Here is a 24,617-nt window from a genome sequence, read left to right on the forward strand (position 1 = left end):
AGGGAACTAAATGGAGTTCCAGGCAGTGAACCTGCATCTGTGTCTTTAGCACAAGCCGTAGTTCTGCCTGCTTTGGGGAGAGGCTCCAAGGGCCCTTGGCACTTTTTGTGAGAGTCATTAGGGATATGCCCTGGTTTCCATAACTAAACATTTATTCTCTCTCCACTGATGGGCAGTGTGCCCTGGGTGGGCTGGCTGGCTGCTTTTATGGCCAACTCCTGATGGCCCTACTCCATTTTTACACATTCCTTGTTCACTCTAAACTCCCATCGGAGACAACAAGAGTTTGGCCTGAGTCAAGTCTTCAGACTCTGGCCCACTGTCTATACAGTGAGTTGGGAACTTTTGAATGAGAAGGTACCGACATACAAGGCTATTTATTCAAATTGATTACTTAGGCCCATGTCCTAACCCATTCACTTCCCGAGGCAGCTAAAGGTAAAATTCTCCAAGTGCACCCATGTGTCCTCAAAATCTATAAACATTCCTATTCCCGAGCCCTATAAGGAAGGCTGTCGAGGCTCAGGAGTGATAGAATGGGGAGCACAAAGTACCCTACAGCTTTTAAGGCACTGTGGGGCAAGAGAGACTCCCATGTTACTATGTGGAGTGAGAAGGTGAGCTGAGAATCTGTCATTTAAAATGTCTGGTGTCATTCGAAACTCTGTGAATGTTACAAGGGCGATGTCCCGTTCTCTGACCCTTTTATTTGACAGATTTATCTGAGTGTGACAGATTTATCTTCCAGCCCAAATGACAGGAAGTGATTTGTACTGACCCCCGTAAGCAGCCATTACAATCTAGTGACTCTGATTCGCTGCTGGTTCAAGATGAATACACGTTAGGTAGTGGGGTCATAGCCACAATTCTCAGGATCCAATTTCACAGGGGTATTTCAATACACCTGCAGACAATGCTGGGCAGACAGAGTGAAAACTGAGCCTCTCACAGATAGGCTGCTGTTCTGGGCTTCCATGACAGGAGACCGTGAGGGCTTTGCTGGGGTGTGACTTAGTATTCAGGGGGTGTAGTCCAGATGTTCTGACCCAGCCACCACCTCTCTATGCAGCTATCTGTGCAAAAATGAACCTGTTCTTACTAGTAATAGGTAGTGCAAAGATGCTTGCAGGAAGTATACAGGCACCTAATGATGTGTGTGTGCCTGGCGAGAGATCCATTACACCTGCTCCTAGGCCAATCTTCAGAATTTGGCAACTTTCTTTGGAACCTGCTACTTAAGCCAAACTCCTCTTTCTTACAGTTCTTGTACCAGCCCATCAAATGCTTCGACTGTGAGGTCGAGACAGAGTCATTTCCCTAGGGAAAGGAGAGTGAAAGCCCCATCATTTGAAACTGGCATGGATATACTTCAGGGATCAGTAATATACAGGAGAAGCTTAATTTGTCTAGTATTTGCCATAGAAAGCGCATTGCCCAAAGCTTTACAGACTTCAATAAATAAGAGTAGAGGGAAAGAGGATTTAGAGGCAAGGGAGAAAAAGGATATTTTCAGATTGGCTGAGCTGTGAAGCAGATGAGGCAGCGAGAACCCTCATTGGCTGTGTGAGGGGAGGCTGTGTGTATATTTCCTATAATAAAAGTTTCTTATCTCTGATTACTCTGATTCTCTCTTGAGTTGCATTGGGCCATGCACGCAATGGCATACGACTAAGTGCCATTTCTGTAAACGAATCAGCTAGCTACTCACTCTGCCTCTGAGTGCACGATCCCTACAAAGGCAGAGGCCGCTCCCTGAAATGGAATGTTTGCTTTGCATTGCAGCTGTGGTTCCTTACAGACGCAAGTGAATTTATGGTCATAAGCTTCAGACATGGGCAATAAAGTGAAACCGAATTCCCCTTGGCCCACTGTCCTCTTCAGTGCTGGCAGGGCAATGAAACCATCCTCCTTTGTCTTTTTTAATAGTTCAGCGTAGTCCTTGACCAAATCCTGAGTGCTTGCTCAGTTTCCACTTGGTTCTTTTATTCCCTGGAGCCAACAGATTTTTCCCCCCCCTGAACAAGGACTGAGTACCAATGGAGTCCCCACGCTATTCTCTGAGTGGGGATAGGGAAGTTCAGCAGAGCCCAGCTGCAGAATGGAGAAGAGAGGGTAGGAGGAAGGCTGGGTCTGTGGTGTACATCCCTTGCCTTCAGTGCCAATGGGAGGAACCACCCTGGGGCCATATCTACTCTACAAAATTATGTCAACTTAACTTACATTGGCGTGCAATCAGTGCAGTTATTACATCGCATGTGTGTGCGCACACTTAGCTCCTTATGGTGGCAGTGCACGTCCTTACCAGGAGCACTTGTGTCGATCGCATTGACCGTGTGGGGCAGTGTGGGACGGCTCCTGAAAGCCAGTAACAGGCGATGTGAGTAATGCATCAGCGTCTACACTGACACTGCATCGACCTACTTACAGCGACGGCGACTTTGTGCCGCTCAGGGAGGCGGTGTTACTAAATTGGCGTACAGAGGCGCTTACAGCAGTGAAGAGACTTCCACAGCGAGGTCAACACAAGGCAGCTTATGGAGGCCTAACCCTGTAGTGTAGACCAGGCCTGGGTCGAGTATAAGAGACATAGGCAGGGCAGGGAGGGGGAAGCATGTACCTCTTCTATTGCTAAATAAAATCCGTCTCCAGGGACTTCTCTTCAGCATCTTTTCTCCAGCACTAACCTAAACTGAGGGGAAAATTCCTGTAGAGTAAAAATATGAGGCATTCTGCAGCTGATGCCCTGGATCTGTTCCTTTTCCAGCAGTAAACAGAGTCGCTGCTAATGCACGCACCATAGGACACAGGTGGGCTTTATTGTCCAAAGCACCAGCCAAGTGGGTAATTATTTTGGAACGGGGAGAAGAGGAAGCTCGGCCTGTGATTTGGTTCAGGTGTGGAGGGAAAGTCATTTGAGCACATGATGCTGTCAGTTTTAAGGGGGAAATGGGACGTTTCTGTAGGAATAAGCAAAGCCCTTCTCTGGGTGGTGATGAGCGCTGTGGGGAGATGAACTATTCAAGACACGGGGGGGGGGGCGCAGTCTGTGTGCTTTCTCAGCTCGGAGGGAGATGAGGTCAAAGGTTACATTCCATTTGCCTTAGTGTGGTTTTGCAATTTGACTCTAACCCTAGGGTTTAGCTGTGGTTATGCTGGCAACAAGGGAATTGGGAAAAAGAGGGGTCCTGCCTAGCATGAGCTCAAATGCAGTGAAATTCACATGTAGCATGGAAGCCCCATGTTGGCACAAAGCATTGTAATAGGCAAATTGCAATTCTGGTGATGGTGATGCGCTTCTTAAAGGGGCAGATCCTAAAATCCTGAGGCAGAGATCTGTCCTTAGTTCTCACTGTGGCACACATCTCACTGAATTCCAGGTGAGTTCTGCCTGAGTAAAGGCTCCAGGATTTGCCCCAGAGCGAAGTTGCTGTGTGGGGGAAAAGCTAACGTCCCCATCAGTGGTTTGTGCTACACGGTCCATAGTGCATGTGAACGATTTAAATGAGAAAAGCCAAGAACTGCCCAACTGGCATCCAGAGGGAGGATCGGGGCGGGAGGGGGAGTGAAGAGATTGGATAGCGGTGATGCAAAGGGGAGCAGCGAGGGAAACAAGAGATGGATTGAGTGTTTCTTTTACTAGTTGCACCAGCAAAGGTTCTCCCCCTACTTCACCTGCACCCCAAACATTTCTATTCGGATGGGAAGAAAGGTAGCAGTCACAGCCCAGGGACCTGGGGGCAGATGCAATAGCAGACGCAACAGTGTTGGGGTGCCTGAGGGGCCAGGCTATCATTAAGGCTAAGTTTTTTTAGGAGTTTGTCACTAGAGGTGGGCAGGAACCGGATTTTCCATTTAGTGGGAAGTTCCGAGAGTTCAAGAATTTTTGTTGTTGTTTGAAAACAAAAAGTTCAAATTTTCCATGAAATGAGATTAAAAAAAACACCAACACCACCAACTTGATTTCAGGTCAATCGAAACATTTCATTCTGACAAAAACTAAATATTTCATTCCAATTTTCTGATTTTTCTTTTTAAATGTTTTTGTTAAATGTTATCTAGAAAACAATGGATTTCATTTGAAGAAGTCCTTTTGTTGTGAAAAATTCCATAGGTGTTGAAATGGAACTTCTGGCATTATTGAAATGCTTCATTTTGGGGGGAGGGAGGGTGTTTAAAATGAAATTTCATTGAAATCAATGCATTTCGGGGAAATATTTGGATGCAAACAGCATTTTTTGTCATAAAACCATTCAGATGAAAAAATTTTGACCCTCTCTACTACTCACTTGAGCGGCGCATCACCTACCATGCGTCAGCCCCTGGGTCACCTGGCTCTAGAACTACTCCTGGGCTAAGTGCTTTCATCAGGAGCTTGTCTAGAAGTGCAGCAAAGGTGCAGATACTGGCTATCAGCCTGTAGAAGACATTTCTATTGTGCTGCCTTTGCTGATGCCATTTGGTGCCATTGAGTTGATCTGGGCAGTTGTTTCCATAATGACGCCATTTGCGCTGGGTTCATGAATCATGCCAGCAGAACATTCTCCCCTAGGAAATTACAGTTGCAGATGTTGCAACAGGCCAGCTGCCTGTTAACATGTTTCCAAAGAAAAGGCTGGGTCGTAACATTCTGCGAAGCCACCCCCTCTGGCTCAAGCCAGTGACGTGGGCTTCTTTTTTCAGTGTTGTCGCCTGCAGGCTGGGTATCTCATGTCAGCAGCATTCCGGGTGATGCTACTCTGGGAATAATTAAATGCCACCATGCTGCATGGCTGGTGTTGTGAAACAAAACCCAAGACACGGGATCAGCAGGGACAGCACAATGGGGGAGGGCAATGCGTCTCGGCGACAGCTTTTAAAAGAGGCTGTTGAGAAATACAGCCTGTGCGCTTTATTTAACAGCCTTTTCCAGTCCCTCTGCTCTCTGCTGCAGGTCTTTATCCTTGCCACACCCTCTGAGGCAGAGCTGTGCTATTAGCCCCATTGTACCGAGGGGCAATTAAGGCACAGAGAGACTTAGGGCCAGATTTTTAAAGCTATTTAGGTGCCTAGAGAGTCAACTAGGTGCCTAGTGGGAGGTCACCCACTGAAAACTCCCACTGAGTTTGGATCAGGCCCTAAGGGAATTGCCAAGGGTCACATAGGAAGCTTGTGGCAGAGCTGGGCATGGACTCCAGGTCTAACAGGTCCCAGGCTTGCGCCCTGACCACTGTTCTATCCTTCTTTCCCTGTTGTATCCCTCGTGGCAGGGAAGAGACCAGACTGAACTGTAATGCACATGGGAGAGATCAATGCCCATTGAGGTCAATGGAAAGACTCTGGATCCGACCCTATAAAAGGGATTCTTGATAGAGATATTCCCAGTCCCCTGCTCTGATCACAGCTTGCCCAGGACATGATCATGTACGTCCTTTGGGCCCTGAAATACTAAACCAGCAGGAGATACATGCTTGTCTGGTGAGTCACCTTATGAACTGAATGAAGGGGAAGTGTCTTCTCTCTGAAACTATTCTCCTGGGGTGGGAGGGGCAGGCCAGTTACACCTCTAATTTTACTAAAGCTGTGTTGTTTCCACCATCCCCTCTATGCACTGAGCTTCACTACGCTTCTTTTTGCTTCTCTCTGAAACCGATCTATAGCCCCCGTTGTTATAAAATCCATCATGGAAAAACAGCTGTGGTAATAGCCTAATGATCTAAGCCTGCTCTTTTCCATTCCGTGGAAGGACAGCTCCAGATAAACAGCCTGGTTTCAACGTCGCTTCAAAGGCCTTTTCATGCTAGCCAGCTATACCTCACTAACTGGAGATCATTTCACATTTACCTTGGCTTTGGGGGATAAGAGGGTTTAGGCATCAGAAGACAATAAAAGCTGGAGTTGCCTTGCAACAAAGGCCTCGCTTATTCTCAGCCAGATGTCATGTTAGTGACAGATGAGCCTTGTCATGCCAGTTGTCTTAGTGATATCAGCATGGCAGGTGCCATCTGTAACCCTACAGAAAGGCATTACACTCTTTATCTTCTCAGCTATATCTAGGGAGTTGTCACATAGCTACTCCCTGTGCCAGCCATCCTGGGCATAGCTTACAACGGATTGTCACCAATGCAGCCTGAAATGTGTCCCTATAGCAGGAGATGAAGCATTGGGTGCTTCTCTCTTGTGTGCGCTTTGTTTGCTTAATCTTTTCAAGGGGTCACATTTGAAGAGAACTAAAATGGAGATATTTTTGACTCAGGTTTATTTAAGCAGCGGCATCTTGGGAAAGACTAACTAAAACAACAGCTGGAAAGCTCCAAACTTCGGGAATGCAGGCTGAGTGAAATGGCCCAGAGGAAAACACTATGATTTGCCATCTCTGCAGGCCTAGGAGATCCAGTAAAATAGGCTTAATGATCTTAATCCTGGCCTCCCTGTATGGAGGTGTTTACTCAGAAGGGGCCAAGAGTGGGTTGCTTCAGGGCAGCTCAGATGGGTGCAGTGGGAGAACTACATGAGAGAACTTGAAAGGCATCTGCAATTTGGTGCGGGGCAGGGCTATTCACCTCCGTGGGATCAGAACATTTCTGATGCTCATGCACATTCATGTCTTTACAAATTAAGAGAGTCAAAGTATGACTTCCAGCTGAGCCAAGATCTGAATGGCTGGCACTGGCCTGGCCTCTGAAGAGCACCAGCATTCACTGAGCTTGCCTAAAATTGTTGTGAAATACAGAAAGCTCTAGGCTCACGTTAAGAATCCGAAGAAACCCCTATAACAAAGCTCGCTTTGAGAGGCTATACTCAAAATATGTGCCCGTAGCTCCATTCTCTGGATGTACAGGGCGCAAGCTCAGCTGGCGAATGCTGCGGCAGTACATGGCAGCGCTCTGCCAATTCACAACTCTGGCAGCTTTGAGCAGTGCTACACGGATGCAATTGGATTCAGCTGGGAAGTGCCTGACTGACAATCTGCTCCTGCAATCCCCTAAACCAGCCACTCTCAGAGCTGCAGCTCTTTTTTTGTAGCAGGATCTGAGACCACAGAACACATAGCCAATCCCTCGCATGGGTGGCAGCAGTTGGCCTTATTGCAACACAGACAGACTTTTACGTAAAATCAATCATTTCTGCTGATGAGGCAGGTCTCAATTTTCCAGTAACTGTAAAAGTAACAGACAAATGAACTATGTAATATATTCCACAAATGGAGACAGCTGTAAGCCAATCAAAACACTGATTTGCCATCGGCTCCTGATACAATTAGATTCTGATGCAAATTGGCTGGAACTGGCATTCACTAAAGAGATGTCAAAGTAACTGAGTTTCACACTGTTATTCAGCAGCTGTCCACCAACACATGGGGGATCCCGGAGGGGAGATTAAAGTGTTCTCAATTCATTTCAGAGGCTTTGTGAAATTCTGCCCAATGTAAATCAGCAATGGGTAATGCTATGCTCCCATGCCCTTAGATCTGGCAGCATCTGTCCCCCCTTGTACCATTTTAACAATAGCATTAATTTGCCTGACCTAGAAAAGGTTTTGCAAGTAGCTGCCAGTGCAGCGACCTGTTCAAACATTGTAAACCATGGATAGTTTCCCCCATTGTCATTGCAATGCTATGGCACGATGCTATATTTAAGACTCCAGGGTGGGCACTTACCCATAGGGCACATTCTTTTGGGAACAGTCATTCTTAATGTCATCAGCAGGGAAAAGGAAACGGTCCTTTGTCCTTTATCTTTCTTGCGGACAGCCACTCTCTCTGGTGCTTCTCTGGGTGAATCTGGCTTATCTGTAAGTAGGCTACAGTTTATACAAGATTTATAAGACTTTTATAGCGGCATCAGCTATTGCAAGCGTTCATTGAACTTGCACATGGAGATAATTCATGCTTCTTGAGTGTCTCTTGCCTGAAAGAGTTGCTACGTTTCCTCCCCCACCAGTCTTTTCCTTGTGAGACTGTTTTTCCAGCAAGAATCCATTCAGTGGTATTTTTTTCTAAATAGATCATTACATTTTGGACTGGAAAGCATTCGGCTGCAATATAGCTGACATTATGTTTTAACAGAACAAAGCTCTATGTCTCTATAGCAGACCTTAGGTTGCAGAGCACTGAACATTAGTTCAAAACGATCAAGGGAAAAAACTAAACTAAAATAAAAGCAAACATGAAACAATATTTATGTGTAGACTATGGAAACACATATCTGATGCCTGGTAGTTATTTTTCAGCTGAAATATAGTTCAGAGCATATTTTAAAGCGCATAGAAGCATTTTTCTGAAAAATTAGGTTGGTCTTATTTTCTTTTCCTTATATTTCCTTTGCTGTCTAGGGAAGATGCTTCTAAAGCTGTGTTCTACTGATGGAACAGTGATATGATAATTCTATAGTTTACTTTGCATGTTGGGATATTTTGAGTTCACTATATCAATTAAGTTTTCATCTTGTGTATTTTTAAGCAGGTTATTTACATTAACATTTACACAGCTCATTAAAAGAATTAGACTAATGCAACATAATTGTAGTAAAAACTGTATCTTCCTGGCTGAATAATGGTTTAGGACTAGACTGCAATAAACTAAAAGCCAAACTAAAATAACTAGGGAAAAACTCCTTCCATTGAAATGAGCCAGTGACAGGTTTAACTGCATGGGTTTTCAAGGAATATTATTAACAAGGGTAATGTTTTCCAAAGTGCCTAAATCTTATTCTCAAAAGTCACTTAGGATCCTATGCCTCATTGAAAATCATTCCGATTCAGGTATCTACAGGTCTAAGTCATTTTGGAAAATGGGACTTAGGCTCCTAAATCCACTTAAGCACGTTTGAAAAATCTACCCCAAATCTTTTATAACCAAAGACTTTTCCTACCCATTCATTGAATCCTGTAATTTGTATGTTACCCAGACTGATTTTGCTTTCATGTATTAGTCACATCAGGTCCACTCTGGAGGACTTTCGTTTGCTTTCATGCAGCAGGTTTCTGGAAAGGCTGTAGGTGGGGTGGGCTAGGGAGGGATACCCTTTTAAAAGTTGGTTCCATTTAATTCCCAGGCATTTATTCAGTACTTAAAAACAGCTCACTGGATGTTCCCGGAGAAGGGGCTGCAGGGATAGCTTAGCATTTTAGGCAGCCGATGGGAGGAAATGGACCAGAGCCAGTAGCCACATTTTTCACCCCCCATATTTCCACCTCTAGCAAAGAGAACAAATAAGAGAGGATTCTTCAGCTGTTTTAGTGAAAATCCTGTGGTTTATTGAGTGATGAGATTTTTTTAAAAACAAAACGTAACCCTTTGATTGCTGCAGGACTCTCTCAAATCTTCTGTAATCATCTTCAGGGAACTAAATGAGCTCCCAGGCTGTGCCCAATGGAATAAAGGGAGAGTTATCTTTGGACTCCCAACAACACAAATGTGTCTCTTCCATATAGCTGGTTTGTGCATGAGCATTGCGGTAACAGACCTCATGGTATAACTCTCCCCATAGGAGGGATTACCAGAGAGATCAAGGCTACAAAACAACAGTGCTGGTTCAGAATGGATTTGGAGAAGGGGAGGTGGCCAGGTTTTGCTTTCTTCTCTTCTACCATTCCATACCCACCTGCCTTTCCTCCCCACTCCTTCTAGCCCCCTGCTGTTTAAAAAGCCTCCTGATACTAGCTGTGAGGAGTTTACAATGCCATGGCCTTTTCCTGAGATGGCCCTAGCAGGAGCACCAACCCTTCTCAGCCTCAGTGTAAAGAGTGACACCACTTAGCCAATCAGATGGCCTGACTCGTGTCTCAACATTCAGTTCATCTTACATCACTCGCCACCTGACTGTGATTCTCAGAGAACAGTTAATGAATATGAAAAAGTTAAGTTTTTTAAATTAAGATAAACGCACATTTTAAGGTGCCCTCGGATTTAAAAAGATTTTGGTTTAGTCCATATGGTTTCCAGTCCAAAACTCTGCTGACTTTTTAACATTGACCTCAATGTTTTAAGATTGTCTATCAAACTTATTTTAGTTTAATTTATCCCACCTCATCTACCCTATCTGGCTCATCTAGGTTTTATACCAGGCTCCTCCTTGTAGTGTCTGAATGCTATTTTGGATCTTGATCCCATGCTCATGGAAGCCAGTGGAAAGACTCCCCCTGATTTAATCAGACCTTAGTGAACAATCAATGTAGTGACTGGATTTTAGCTATTTATTGTTCTTCTCCTGACTCCAATTACTTTTAAAGGCTCTTGAGGGACCCTCCGCTCTTTGATTTTCGTTTTTCACCAAGACGTGGAACCAAAATTGTTCATAGATGTTAAGATCAGAAAGGGCTGTTCTGATCTCTTGCATAACACAGGCCAGAGAACCTCACCCAGTAACTTCTGCATCAAGTCCAGCACTTCTGTTTGAGCTAGAGAATATCTTTTAGAAATATTTTTTGCACTGCTTTGTTTTTAAGGCAGATGCTGGCCCCAGTTTTTAAAATGGGAATCCCTCATTTCCAAGCAAATGGATGCTTAGGAACCGAAAATAACTAGCTGTCTTAAAGATCTGAGACTGGTGTCATTGAGGTCAATAGGTGCTTATTTGTATGTGCAAATGAAGGGTTATCCTGGACTGTCAGAGACAGCCCATTTCGAAGGGGGGCTCAAGGTGTATTTGACTCTGTACTGGCAGATAAGATCCCTCTGTGAGCGCTCAGCATGGAAACTCGGACTCTGTTTCACCGCAGTGAGGAGGAGCAAAAGGAGGAAAGACAACGCAGCTTGCAAATGACCTCTACCACAAGAAAGGCAAAGTTCAGGTCCAGGTGAGTCAATGGGCTAGTGATGAGTCAAAGAGTTTACGATGAAGTGAGTCAGGTCCAAGTGAATCAGCCAGGCCTAGGCAAGTCCAGGGACTAGTGGTGAGTCAAGGAGTCCACTAAGTGAAATAAGGAGGATGCCTTGTTCACCTATTCATATAACACACGCAGCTACATTCTGTGTTGCCTAACCTGACCTGTGGTTTCACATAAGCAACTGATTCTTTACTGCCCTCCCTAAAGTGCTGTGTGTGCCAGTCTATGAACACTGCATCCCAACCCATCGAAGAGTGGTAGATGAAGTAAATAAGTAGATGAAGATCTATGGGAAGAATAGCTGATGTTAAGAGCAACCCTACAATAACAAGTCCGTCTTTTGGTCCCAGATCTCATAAGCCATCCCTATAATTATAAGCCATTGCATGTGTGGACAATGGCCCAAGAGGCAACTCTACAATAATAAACCCATGTTTGCAGCCCAGCCCTCAGTAGTGGCTCTACAATATGAAATTAGTGTCTGCACAGCCTCACCCATGTGAGAGACCCTACAATAATATGCCTGTGCGCCTACAATAAGGGAAAAGGCCCATAAAGGTCCAGATTTCAGTTTTAAACGTCCAAAGAGAAACTATAAGGGGAATGATTGCAAATACCTTTGTTGGCCTTTCTTTTAGGGGCTATTGAAACAGATCTTCAGTGTTCAAATTATAGCTCAATATACTCACTCCAGAGCATGGTCCTCCACTCTCTTGTGCTTTGAGTTTGGTGGAATGGGGGCCTAGATTCTCAAAGGTATTACAGTGCCCAATTCCCACTGAACTGAATGGGAGCTAGGGGCCTAAACACCTATGAGTAGCTGGGCCCAGGGCCCTCTCTCTTCTCATTCACTGCTGTAAATCCAGCCCAGATTGGACATGGCTGAAAGGGATTTCCATAAAATGGCTATGGTTGGATGGTCATATGGGGCAAGCAAAGTAGACTAGGGTAACATTTCCAAAAGTGTCTACATGACTTAGGTGCCTAGGAGCCTAATTCTCATTGACTTCCAATGAGGCTTCTAAGACCCAGATCCTCAAAGATATTTAGGTGCCTAAGTCACTTTTAAAAATGGGACTTCGTTTCCTAAGTCAGTCACTTTTAGAAATGTGACCTTTTCTGCTTGACACTTACAGTTCCAGGGATCGTTTTCTTTATGTGTCTATTCAACATGATCTGAATTCTTTTTCTGTGTCTGCCACCTGAAGTGAAGAAGAAGAGACTTTCACCATTTCAGAATTATCCATAGCAGCTGCCCTCGCCTTGACCTCAGAAATATCATGGTAGGTCTGACATGAATACTGCTACCGTGGTTGTATAGAGTGGGCTAGATTTAGATAACATGTACCTAGAAGATGCACAGATTTACAATAATTCTTAATTTGAACCAATAATAGACCTTGTAATGTTACTACCATAGATTTACCCAGGCAAGGCAATTTGTGTATATGGTATAGTGTCTTGTAGTTAGAGAAAGAGCCTGGGAGCCAATGCTGTTTGGTTCTATCCCCAGCTCTGTAAGTGACTGCATGACCTCAGACAACTTCACTTCACTTCTCCCTGCCTCTGTTTCCCATCCCGAAACTGATGATAACAATCCTCCTCTGTCTCCCAGGGGAGATGTGAGCTCTAATTAATCAATGCATGCATGCAAAAGCATTTTAAGATCCTTGTTGGGAAGTGCAGAGTGCTATGAGATGGACCCATAGAGTCAAGGGACACACTGTGCATCTTTCATAATGCCTGGATGAATTTTTAAGAGACCTGCAGCCCATTCCTTCTCTCAGTGAGATTAATGGCAAAACTCTGAGTGACTTCCACTGAGTGCAGGACCTAGCCTCAAGTTCCTAAATTCTCATGCATTCATGTTTATCTATATACCTCATTCATTTTTCCATCCTGGCAAGTAAAAGTAAGTTTGAGAAAGGCTCTTTATCTCCAAAGCTCTCATTGGAAAGAAAACACTACGGGACAAATTCTAGCAACATACCAGAAATTCAGAAGAGCGAGGGCTGCAGGATGGAGCCAGAGCAGCTGCTTGGTCTACTTGACTCAAGACCAGAAGCCAGAAATTCCTGGCTTCTAATTCAACTTGTTTTCTAGGTAGCCTGGGGGAAGTTACTCAGCTGCTCCGTGCCTCAGTTTCCCCATTCTACAATAGGGTTAATAGTTACTAGCCACCCAAGAGGTGGTGAGGGTTAATCAGCGGATGTTTGCAAGGAGTTCTGAAGATGTGAAGCATCAGTATATACGCTGCCAGATCCAGCCAGTGGAAGGGAATCCGTGTCATTACTAGGCAAAGTACCATGCAATAGGCATGCTCAGTGCACCCCCAGGGCACAGCTAGCTGAAAAACACAATTTCTGTCCCGTGTTGCAGCCCAAATTGGGACAAAAGGTCAAAATTTTGGATTTTTTCACAAAACAAAATATTCTGACATGTTTTGTTGTTATATAGGGTAAACATGTTTGGTTTGAACGTTACCATTTCTGCTCAGTCAATATGTCACAATATGAATAGTCCAAATGATAATGTCTAAATTAAATGTTTCAGCCTTCTCGAAACAAAATGTTTCAATAATTGCGCGCTGAAAATTCGACACCATCAGGATGTTCCCATGAAACCTTTTGATGTCATTGAATCAGCATGTTCTGAAGGAAATCTGTTGTCGGAACATTGTGGACCCACTTTGCTCCAGGCTGGGGGGCTGGTCACTTGCTGTCTTCAAGCACAAAATGCTCATTGCTAATGGAAATGTGTTGCTGCAGGTGGCAGAATAAATAAGTACTGGATCTGAGACTAACTGTGCCCTTACTCCTGAGCCCACTCTGTAGTGCAATTAGCAGCTGCTCCTACAGCTGGCTGCTCCACGCCAGGACTTAGAGGAGACTACGCAGCATAGTTAGTCTGGGAAGGTGAGAGACAGAGAGAATCACAGCTCCAGAGACCACAACAGGGAATTTCTATGGGACACTACACACGACTCCTAACTCTCACCCTCCTAGTGCCATGGTGCACAACAACCCATCATGGCAGCATTGTCTGGTTTCTAGTGTTCACAATAGCAAATCCCATCTGTGCCCACTGCTGAGTGGGTGCTAGTGTGTCCTTCCTTATAGACCTGCATAGATTTAGCCCGGTGTTTTTGCAATGAAAACCCACAAAGGACTTCACCAGATGTGGCTGTTTTATTAACATTGGCTGTTGCAGGGAATCCAAGCTGAGGAGAGAAACTACCATGATAGAGCTGGAGAAGAGGGGTCAGAAGAGAGTTCGGTTTGGGAATGAAATGGAAAAGCTGGAGAAGGCGGTCATTAGGAACTGCAGGCTCCTGCGCGTGAAGGCTGATCGGAAGGCCTTTCGCAAGAAGGTCAGAGTTGCAAAGGGATTGCAAGAATATCCAGAGTTATAACAGTTAATGCTAGCAAACATTATGTGGAAGGGCTATTAAACCTCTTGCTTCAGGGCTTAAGCCGATCTATAACTACTGGAGATCAGGGTGAGACCTAGCTTATGTCTACACTACAGCATTAACAGTGGTGCAGCTCCCATGTGTCTGGTGAAGATGCTCTAAGCCGCCAGGAGAGAGCTCTCCCGTTGGCTTAATAACTCCTCCCTCCATGAGAGGCAGTAGCTAAATTAGTGGAAAAAGTTCTCCTCTGACATAGCATTGTCTACACCAGTGCTTAGGTCGGTATAACTACATCGCTCAGAGGTGTGGATTATTCACACCCCTGAGTGATGTAAGTTATACCAAAGTAATTTGTAGCGTAGACATAACCTGAATGTAGCACCAGATTACCAACATCGGTCACGAAGGGGCTCCTACACCTTCCTATGAAGCAGCCAGGGCTGGCCACAGTCCGAGACAGGACACTGGGCTTGATGGACCATGGGTATGATCCAGTCTGGCAACCTCATGGTCCTAAGAGGGGGAATTTCTGGCCATTTTCTTACAAACGATGAGTGATTCAAAATCTACCCCAGAAACTATCTACTTTTCGTTCCACCCAGGTTAAAATACTATAAAGCTAGCTGAGGCCAGCACCATTCATACAGCCACCACATCCATGCCTGGCACTCCAGCAGAGCAATCGCTGTGCGGGTAATGGAGTGAAAAATGTAGCCCTGTATTTCCTTGCCATTTCCACCAGTGATACTGTCTTTGGAGTTAACAGAGCCCCACCATTCTCTAACATTAAGGGGTTAAGTAGCTGCCCAAAAGCCAGCTTTGAGGTTTCTCTCTGCCTACTGTGATTCCCAGTAGAGAGTCAGGGCAAGATCCTCGGTAACTTAGTGACGCTCCTTTGAAATGAACAGAGGAACGCTGAGTTATTCCAGCTGAGGATCCGGCCCTTAATTCTTTACTGTCACTAAATCCAGCCAGGAGAAAGGCTTTCAGAAGTTGCATGCCCCTTCAAGAAAGTGTATCTTCTGGGACAGTTTGCTCTCAGCTTGTTAACAGAAGGCATCTGCCACCAGCGTTGGGGTTGGAAACCTTCACCCGTGTGAAGCTATAATTGGTGTGCAGCTCTGTTTTGACAACCACTCCAATCAACTTCAGAGCCAAGACCTCTGCTGGGTGGGAGCAGCCTGCTGTTTTGAAATGGGAGAAGGCTGTTGCCATTACACGTGCCTCTTCTGCAAACGTAATCCTGTTGTCCTTGTCCATTCAATGCTTGCCCTAGGCTCTAGAGAAGGCCCGCCGGGAGAAGGAGTACATCGAGCTGCTTTCAAGCCGGCCCCCCTTGATCTGGATCCCGCTCAGAGTTCATGCAGTCTGGGAAAGAATGGGGGTGAAGCTTACATGTACCATTCTGGCTTCCCCTCCGCCGCAGGTCACCTGGTGCGTGAGTTGGGAGCAATGATTGGGGCTGACCTTGTGGTTACAAAGCATGTATGCTATTTGAGGGGCAAACAGGAGTGCAGCAGCTGGGTCTTGTTAGAAAGCTCTAAAAGGGGCAGGAGGAAGGGAAGCCCGGTGTTCGGAAAATACAGAAAACACTTTCCCTTCTGGGTCGGTGCTTCAAATCCCATCCCCGATTGGCTGGGAGTTGTTACCGTCTGGTGACTCTGTGTAATGAGTGGCTCCCACTGAACAAGGTGTCCAGGTCTGAAAACATTGGCACAGTCAGTAGAAACCAGCCCTCTGATTGGCAGTCTCAACGGAGATGCCCAGGATCCAATGGGCCCTGGAGAGAGAGAATGGTTGTGGTTTTTGTCCCAATGAGCTGTCTGAGGTACGGCTGACTCACACATCAGTGACATGGGACATAGAGAACTTGCCCTGCTTCTGTATCAATTCTGTGCATAAGCAGAAGACCAAACCCTCCGGGACTATCAAAGTGGCTGCTCTCTCCAGCTCCAGATTCACTCAACAAATTACAGGGGGAAAATATATAGACAATTCAGTGGAAGTTTTATTTGATCCTAATGGCCTCTCTGGGTAAACTAGACTCCAGACAGACTCGTATTCTTATATTTAGTTAATTCATTGCAAGTACCCATTGCATGTATAGTGGGGCTAGTTCAGCTGCCTGGGTTTTTTGCACATACGTTATTAGCCTCCTTTAATCCAGTGGAGAATAGGTTATTGGCTGTAGGATCGGATAGTCTAGAGGCTTGTGAAATTGTTAGAAGCTATAGCCGTGAGCAGAACTATTCCAGGTTATTTTGTTTTATGGCTAGGGATGTTGACAGGCCCCACCCAGGGTTGACAACTTTCTATTTGCAGAAAACCGAACACCAATGCCCTGCCCCCTGCCCCTGCCATGCCATGCCCCCGCCCACTCCATCCACCTCCCTCCGTCACTCGCTCTCCCCCACCCTCACTCACGTGCTCATCTTTACTGGGCTGGGGCAGGGGGTTGGGGTATGTGGGGGGAGTAACGGTGAGGGCTCAAGCTGCAGGTACAGGCTCTGTTGTGGGCTGGAGATGAGGGGTTTGGGGTGCAGAATTGGGCTCCGGGCTGGCGCAGGGGTGAGGAGGGGGTGAGGGCTCCAGCTGGGGATGCCATCTCTCTCTCTCTCTCTAATAAGTTTGACAGTGGTCAGGCTACGTCCCAAAAGTCTGGGTTCTTTGGCAGAGATTAAACCAGCCCAAAACCTCAGAGATCAACACATTCAAACTCTGGGAAGTATGAATCTGGATCCAAAACTCTGTGGCTCATGCCCATTAGCAAATATCTTATCCCGGTGGGACAAATTAGTTGTTGACTTAGCCCAGATGTATACAGTCCATGTAGCAAAAGAGCTGTGTGATGGTAGCAGAAAATCAGCTGTTCCAGAGTAAGCAATGATAAGAGGTATGTTTCTTCCAAGGAAGGGTGTTGTTGCTGTATAGATGTGAAAACAGAAAACAGACGTGCTTCTGTTGCCTCTGATCAGGGATTATTTATTTATTTATCAGTCTGTAGCAAAGGATGACACAGGCCATTTCAAGAAGCTCCTGGTATGTTCAAGTTTAGGAGCTGTTGTGTCTAATCTTCCTTCCTCTCTGGACATCATCCTTGCTTTTATTTTGACATTGTCACAGAATCAGAGGGGTTTGGTAGAGGGGTGAGAACGGGAGAATTCTGCAAATAGTCTGCTACACAAAGGAGGAGATGGCGTTTTAAGTTTACATCATAGTCTTCCCATAAACTGTAGCAAATCCTTATATCCAAAGCAGAGTGTAGGACTGAGCGCTCCAGAGATGCCTAAATGAGGCGATGTTATTTTATTATTTATCGTATTGTAGTAGCACCTAGGAGCCCCAGTGTGCTGGTGTACAAGTACAGAACAAGTCCCTGCCCCAAAGAGCTTACAATCCACATCTAGAGCTACTAGAGTTACACAAATAGGCAAACTAAACGAGAAGAATTGTACATTGGTGGAACCGACTCTGAAGCTGACATGCCTCAATTCCTCTAGCCCGTTAAAAGCTTCAGGGAGGTTTATGAACAGGCTTTAAATTTGCTCTTCAAGACTGTTCCATACAAACTTTTTCAGGATGTGGCCTCTTTGATTCACTCCCTCCAGAGTTATCTCAGCCGTCAGAGCAGTGTAGCCTATGTACCGATAAAGAACTTAGCTTTGGAGAGTGGCCATTGTGCTAAAGCTCCCCATCTCCAGCTTGTGCTCATGAATCTTGGTCATTGGCCAGCATCTCAGAGCGACAAGACTATTTTTCCAATGCACTAGACAGGTGCAGAGACACTGGACACGCATCATCAGGGCTGGACTAACCATCAGGATACCGTACGTGCCTTGGGATTAAACTGCTCTGGCCCCTAAAATTTGAGAAATATGAAGTGACTCTTTTCTGTTTACTGAGCTTTGCTTAGTTACAAACTCACAGGATGGAAAATGTCATTGAGATCTCTTGGGATTGTCTGCAGAACTTACTGTTAACAACAGCCGAGCAGAAACAACAAGGAAGCCAGGAATAACATTTCACATATTGTGCATCGAGGTTCTCGCTCAGTTTGACGGTCAAATTGACTGTCCTCAAATGAAAATGCTTGAAATAGTCAAATGTTAATTTAAAATGACTTTACTAGGGGAAAATCTTCTCCACTGTCAAAGTTTCAGATAGGCTTTGGGGGCAGATTAACTTCACCCACTCTGGTTCTTTTGCGCCTTTCCAGCAGTGCAAAGGGAGCCAGATGTCCACATTAGTCAGAGCCAAAAAAGCCAGCTCTTATACCTCCCTCCCTGCAACCCTCAGAGCAGGAGGGGTATATATGAGGTAAGAAGTGGCAGGCAGGAGGAGTGGTTGGAGAGTGATGCACTCTGGCAATCCTCAGCTGGCATATGGTCCCTGGGCAACTATAGCCAGGTTCAACAAGGTAGAGCAGGCCCAAGACTGCTCTAACTTGTGCTGAGGCAGAGAACCAGAGAGCTGTGACCAGCTGTCCACTCCCCTGTTCTGCTGTGCTCCATGGAAGAATCTGCCTCTATGTGTGGCTGGCGGTGTTACTTTGAAAACAAGCTGTTAAATATACCCATTAATTCTTGTCTAGACTAGAACATCCCTCTTGAACAGTGTGTCACTTTTATATTCAACTAGGTATAAAAATGGAGTCCGTATTGATCCCCGACTGGCTCCAGCAGGGAAATACAGGATCCAGAACAAGTTTGGCATGCTCACACTAGACATCAATAGGTAATGTACAGACCTTCTGCTTAGCTCCTTCTTCATTGGCAGCAAGGCCTAGTCTGCTGAGATTCCCAGGTCAGTTCTGCAGAACAAAGAGGGCTGGAGGAGGACTGGAAATGCACCGGGAGTCTGATTCTCCACTGCCTTGCTCTAGGAACTTACCTGGATCAAATCTCTGCCCATTGTGAGGTTGACCCAACACTTCTAATAGCTCACTGGGCTTTAAATATTATTTTATTTTGTTTGAACCTGTATAGATGGAGGTAGATGCAAAATCTCTATGATCTATTGCAGATTCTCATTACTCTACTTTGTTCCATACACTAGATTAGGGATAACTCATCATTTTGGCATTAAGTGTACTTAGGGCACTGTACAAATCTAGATGGACTGATACCTTTCTACAGAAACAAAAAGCCTGCAAGATATATGTGTAATATATATTAGACCAGATCTTCAGTGGAATTAATGTGATGCATAGGCCCTTATGCTGAGAATCTCACCTTAGGTGCATAATTCCTTGTATATCAAAAGAACAATATATTTGACTTCTAAGGGTCAATAATGCCCCACTCCTGCACCCCGCAAAAAACTTGGCAAAAACAAGCCTTCTCTTTTAATTCTGGGCTTAACGACCAACCCATATTGACATGCACCACTCAGAGTTAACCCTCGAGCGGGAGCATCAAAGACTGAAACTTAAAAGGGAAAACAAACCATTTCTTCCAGATGCTCCTTGGAAGACTCTGCTGAATACAGTGTCGAAGTTAAAAATCCATATGGTGAGGCCTATTCATTTGCTACGGTGCTTGTCCAGAGTAAGTTGAGAATTCCGTTTCCTTTTAAACATTTTTTATGGATTTTTCTATTCGTTTTCATTAAAAGAAATTACTGTATTAACCACATACACATGAACAAGGGGTATGCAGTGGATTGTCTAGCTAAGCCTTAGTGATGGGGGGAGAGGTAGGAGGGGAGAACAATTGGATTTAAAATATATATTTAAAAAGCATCAATCAATATGTTTTTCCATGGTAAGCTGTCCATAAAGCAATTTCAATTGTCATTATGAAGACAAATAGCCAACCCATCCGAAAGGTTGTTGGTAAATTAACCACAAATCTAAGAAAGAAAATCCATATCGGATTAACTTTTCCTATGCATAAAATTTTAGGCCCAGAGCCTCAAAGATATTTAGGTCTCCTTCCTTCCACTGAAATCAAAATACCTTTGAGGATCTGAGCCTTAGCTCATAATCATTTGAATTTCCTCTAACCTATCCCTGCCTAGTCTAAGTCATAACATGTACAAAGCAGAGTTGCTAGCAGCTTATTTCCATACACACTTTTTCTTTATTATAACACTCTACCTACAGATTGTTTTTCTTCATGGTTTTATTTTCTCTCTTATTCAAAGCAGGGAGTGAGATCACTTTGGTCAGAGGCACGGACCTTTGTCTAGCGTAGTTTCATGCAAATGGTCGGGGTCAGCTTGTATGATCTAACAGCAATAGCCCTTCCCTGAAAGAGCTCTTCTCCTAGTGTTTGCTGTTGTCAGGAGTTGAGCTAAAAAGATTTTAACTAGAGTGTGTTCTGTTTAAACAAACAGAAATCAAAACGGCTGGGCTCAAGTTACAATGAAACCCAGTATTTATAACCCAGGGATCTAACTTAGCCTAGGTCTGACTGTCATCATTCTTCCCCCTTTTGCCTCTGCAATAGCCTTCGGGTGGAAGCCTGCAGTTCCTGCCTGTTCTCAGTTAGGGTCCCATTCTCATCCCCCAGCCCTTTAGACTACTGCTGTCAGTCTGGGCCATAGGGACTTTTTGTTGGCCAGATCCAGCCTAAGGCCACTGCCACGTTTCTCTGGGTGCCCATGTTTAATTTGCTGAAATGCTGTTTTGTAGCCACAACAGAGAATCAGTGCTTCCTACACCAGCAGTCACTATGCAACTGGCTTTCCAGTCAGGCCACTGGACTCAGGCCGAATCTCTCCCTCACACCCTTACTGTCAGAGCCTGTCAGGCCATTTCCCTCAGGGTCTGCCCAGATACACCTCAAAAATGGCTACTCTGCCTCAGTCCCTTGTGGCCCCTCTGGACTCAGCCAAAATCTTTCAGACCCTTTCTGGGCACAGCCCAGAACTGTCTTCCCTCTTTGCCCTGCAGTGGACTAATACCACTGTGGTGAAGGTGTGCTTTGTCTGGACACTGACTCCTTGTGCAGTGATACTACCAGGCCCTGCAGTTCAAAGTGCAGCAAATCTGGAAAGGATCTAGTTGTTTTTTCTGAATGTCAGTTTGAGAGCGCTGTGTTTCCCAGAAGATCTCTCTCCAGGCAGAGCTCCACAGAACACACAGTTCTCATTGCAGAGTGTAACCCAACAGGAGAGCGTTCAAGGCTCTCCTCTCTGTATCTGTTGTGATCCCAAGATAAGCTGCATGGACCATTTTTATAAATTCCTTTATAGCAAGACAAAAATATATAGCAAGATTCTGCCCAAGCTAAAGCCAGACATATGGGGAAACAACTGGAAATAAAGTGCTGGTACTTACAAAGGGAAATTATGCCAAGCTCTAGGGAATATGCAGTGGCATCTCATGGGGTCATTGTTTAGACCTTGACATTTCTAATCTATATATAAAACAATCCTGTCATAAAAACCTGGACTGGAATAGACCTACAGAACTATAGACAGCTAAACATGCTCAGTGAGACTGAGATGGGCAACAGAACAACTGAGATGGAACCGATACCATTCTCGAATAGGAGGTGAACTGACTGCTTCAAAGGTCTTATTGGTACGAGAGAGATGAGCTTCTGTGGCAATGTGAGATGCAAAAGCCAGCTTGGTCGATTACTCAGACAGCTGGATCTTTTAAAAGTATATATGATTCGTTTATTGTTAGTGCTTTAAAAAATTCTCTGCTCCACCCCGGGCCATATTATCACCATTCCTTTTCTTTGTATGTTGTGCATTGATAAAATCTGGATCTCCTTTGTAGACTCAGCTTTCACAAGAGCAGAATGTGCCCAGAGAATTTTATGGGTCATGTTTTGTTTATGCTATCTTTAAAATCCATCGTTAAATAGTGCCCTACGTGAGTCAGAATTCAGCACACACGCACGCATGCACACACATACATGCACGTACACACTCCAGTTGGGGACAGATATTCACTTATAATTAGAACTGGGCAAAATGTTATGCACAAAGCTTTTTTGGGGGGCGGGGAGGCAAAAAAAGCAGATATGGCAACACCAAAATGTTTTGCAAATTTGTGTCAATTTCACCAAATTGATTTGGTGATAAACCCCCCTAAAATAATCCAAACATTTCCATATTTTGGTGCAAAGTTACTTTTTGTTTCATGATTTCCTTTACTTTTATTCAAACCATCAAAAACTTTTTTTAAAATGCTTGGAACCAAAATGAAACATTTTGTTCAACGTGAAATGAATTTTTTTTTACTTTTCAATTTGCAGAAAATTTTGATAAATGTTGCTGATCCAAAACCATTTTTATTTTAATTACCAGCAAACTGAAAAAATTGTTATTCACCCAACTCTATTTATAATAACAATGGCAGCCCCTAGTCTGCATGGCTGACCAGCCTGGATAATTATTATCCTAATGCAGGAAGTATATAAAAAGCTCTGGGGTGTACAACTATTCTATATTTTTGGGTTCTTATAGCAGGCTCATCCCTGTAGTAACTAAGACCCTTCCATTAAGCAATGTGGCTACCATCTGTCACATGTCGTTTATTCTCTCATCCCCATCACTGACCATTTTTAAATCAGGATTGGATGTTTTTCTAAAAGATCTGTGCTAGGAATTATTTTGGAGGAGTTCTGTGGCCTGTGTTATACAGGAGGTCAGACTAGCTGATCACAATTGTCCCTTCTGGCATTGGAATCTATGAATCTATTATAGAAAACCTCCTTGGATGAGACAGCTGTCCTAGCACCACTTAGTACCAGATCAAATTCTCCTTTATGAAGTCTCTGGTCGGAGCAGAACTCTGTGCTATTGGCATTTCCAAATATTGCTTCTTACATTTGCTGTTGGCAGGCCTGCGTTGTTCCTTCTCCCCTGACTCTGCCTGATGCCATCCTGGTAACATGCCCCTTCCTTTTGCTATTTGTGTTTAACAGTCGGTAAACAAAATCCACAGCAAAGCCATAGGGCTTGGCCTGGAAGCTCTCCATGTCCCACTAAACAGGCCATTGACAGTTGTTTTCTTGGCCCCTGCATTGCCTGACATGCCTTTGATGTCTTAGGCGGTCCCAAGCCCAAACGGCTCTCTAGATTAGTGGGGTGCCCTGCCTATCAATGATATTTTGGGGTCCTTTGTTATCCTTGATGAACCCAGCATGTCCCTTTGATGATCTCCATGATTCCCCTCTCTACTCATTGCCACTCATTTACCATCTTCTTTATCACATGGCTTCATTCATTTAGGGCCATCCTTTCTAGCTGGCCAGCAGGTATGCTCTTAAAGTAATGCTTTCCCTTCCGCACTCCTCATGCCATGCACAAAGCATGCTCCTTCATGATCCATTGTGGCCCAGGACAGAAGGAAGCAACAAGTGAGAGGCTACTTCTGAATGTGGGATCTCCCCATAGCAGTGCAAAATTTTGTCTGCCTTCCCTTTCATCACAGCAACAGAAAATCACTTCTGAAAAGATATCAGAATTTCCTGGTCTGACATTCCTAATTTCCATCCATTTTAATTGCCATGTACTGGCTACTGAGAAAGAATGAATGTGATCCAACAAAGTGAGCATTCACCCACGAAAGCTCATGCTCCAATACGTCTGTTAGTCTATAAGGTGCCACAGGACTCTTTGCTGCTTTTACAGATCCAGACTAACACGGCTACCCCTCTGATACTTGACATCAATTCTTATGTGCATTTATTTAGGATGAGAGGTCTAAGAAACACCACCATTTGCATCTTGTTTTGGAATTCTTTGATTTCTTCAGCTGCGTGATTACGTTACATTAAGCTCAAAGCCACTAGACTTTGTTCTGTGATCCCAGCACTTTGCAAGGTTTGGCTAGGATCGTTGTTTTCATGGGAGAGACCTCCAAGAAACACGTAGGTGCTGCAATAAGTGCTGCTGGTGATTCAGCATATGACACTTTTCCCTCTGAGCCAGTAGTGCGCCCATGTCTTGGAACGTTCTGTACTTCTGTACATGCTGTCCTTGGGATGAGTCACAAACCAGAGGTCCAGGCCATATGTGGTCATTAAAGATCCCATATCGTTTTCTGCAATGGTATGGCAGCTTAAACTCGGTGTCCAGGCCATATTCCAGCTTCAATAACTAGTATGTTCTGCTGTCCTAAATCTCCCCAGCGCTTTCAACAGAATATTCTTCTTCCCTTCCATTCCTGTGTTGTTGAGTAGTGTTGTCATGTGGTGTTGAGTAGATGCCAGGCTCTGCCCCAGGGGTGGCTGCATTTCAGTTATGGGTGAAGTGATCCTTATCAGTTTGTTAAGCTAGTAAAAGGCTCTGCATTGGAAACTATTCCTGCTTGGAGAAGTCACCACCCAGGTGTGTTTTGAAAGCTAATATTTAATGTTCGTAGTAGACCGTACTTTGAAGAAGTGATACAATACATAAGAGTTAAGTATCATGGCATATTATTAAGAGGAAGATA

The 24,617-nt window shown here is 44.6% G+C and overlaps 2 protein-coding genes across 3 annotated transcripts in view; one reads left to right on the forward strand and one right to left on the reverse strand.

Moving 5' to 3' along the window:
• The window catches only part of GRHL3 (grainyhead like transcription factor 3), a 211,551-nt gene that overhangs the window by 130,016 nt on the left and 56,918 nt on the right, over nt 1–24,617 (reverse strand). Inside the window, exons 1-2 of one of the 2 annotated variants that reach the window (XM_044997784.1) lie at nt 11,941–12,019; nt 7,637–7,768 (exon numbers count right to left, since the gene is read on the reverse strand). The exons of the other annotated variant lie outside the window; for it this stretch is intronic. The gene's annotated coding sequence lies outside the window, so the exon portion shown is untranslated. Of the gene's footprint in view, nt 1–7,636; nt 7,769–11,940; nt 12,020–24,617 lie in introns of those variants that run through there. 2 annotated transcript variants of the gene reach the window in all.
• Nucleotides 10,652–24,617, forward strand: part of MYOM3 (myomesin 3) — a 56,665-nt gene continuing 42,699 nt past the window's right edge. Inside the window, exons 1-6 of the mRNA XM_044997779.1 lie at nt 10,652–10,776; nt 12,015–12,089; nt 14,017–14,176; nt 15,495–15,652; nt 18,857–18,952; nt 19,676–19,764. Coding sequence (XP_044853714.1) covers nt 10,670–10,776; nt 12,015–12,089; nt 14,017–14,176; nt 15,495–15,652; nt 18,857–18,952; nt 19,676–19,764 — 685 coding nt within the window. The 5' untranslated portion in view covers nt 10,652–10,669. The remainder of the gene's footprint in view (nt 10,777–12,014; nt 12,090–14,016; nt 14,177–15,494; nt 15,653–18,856; nt 18,953–19,675; nt 19,765–24,617) is intronic.

Source organism: Mauremys mutica, chromosome 23 (assembly GCF_020497125.1).
Source record: "Mauremys mutica isolate MM-2020 ecotype Southern chromosome 23, ASM2049712v1, whole genome shotgun sequence".
Taxonomy (NCBI): domain Eukaryota; kingdom Metazoa; phylum Chordata; order Testudines; family Geoemydidae; genus Mauremys; species Mauremys mutica.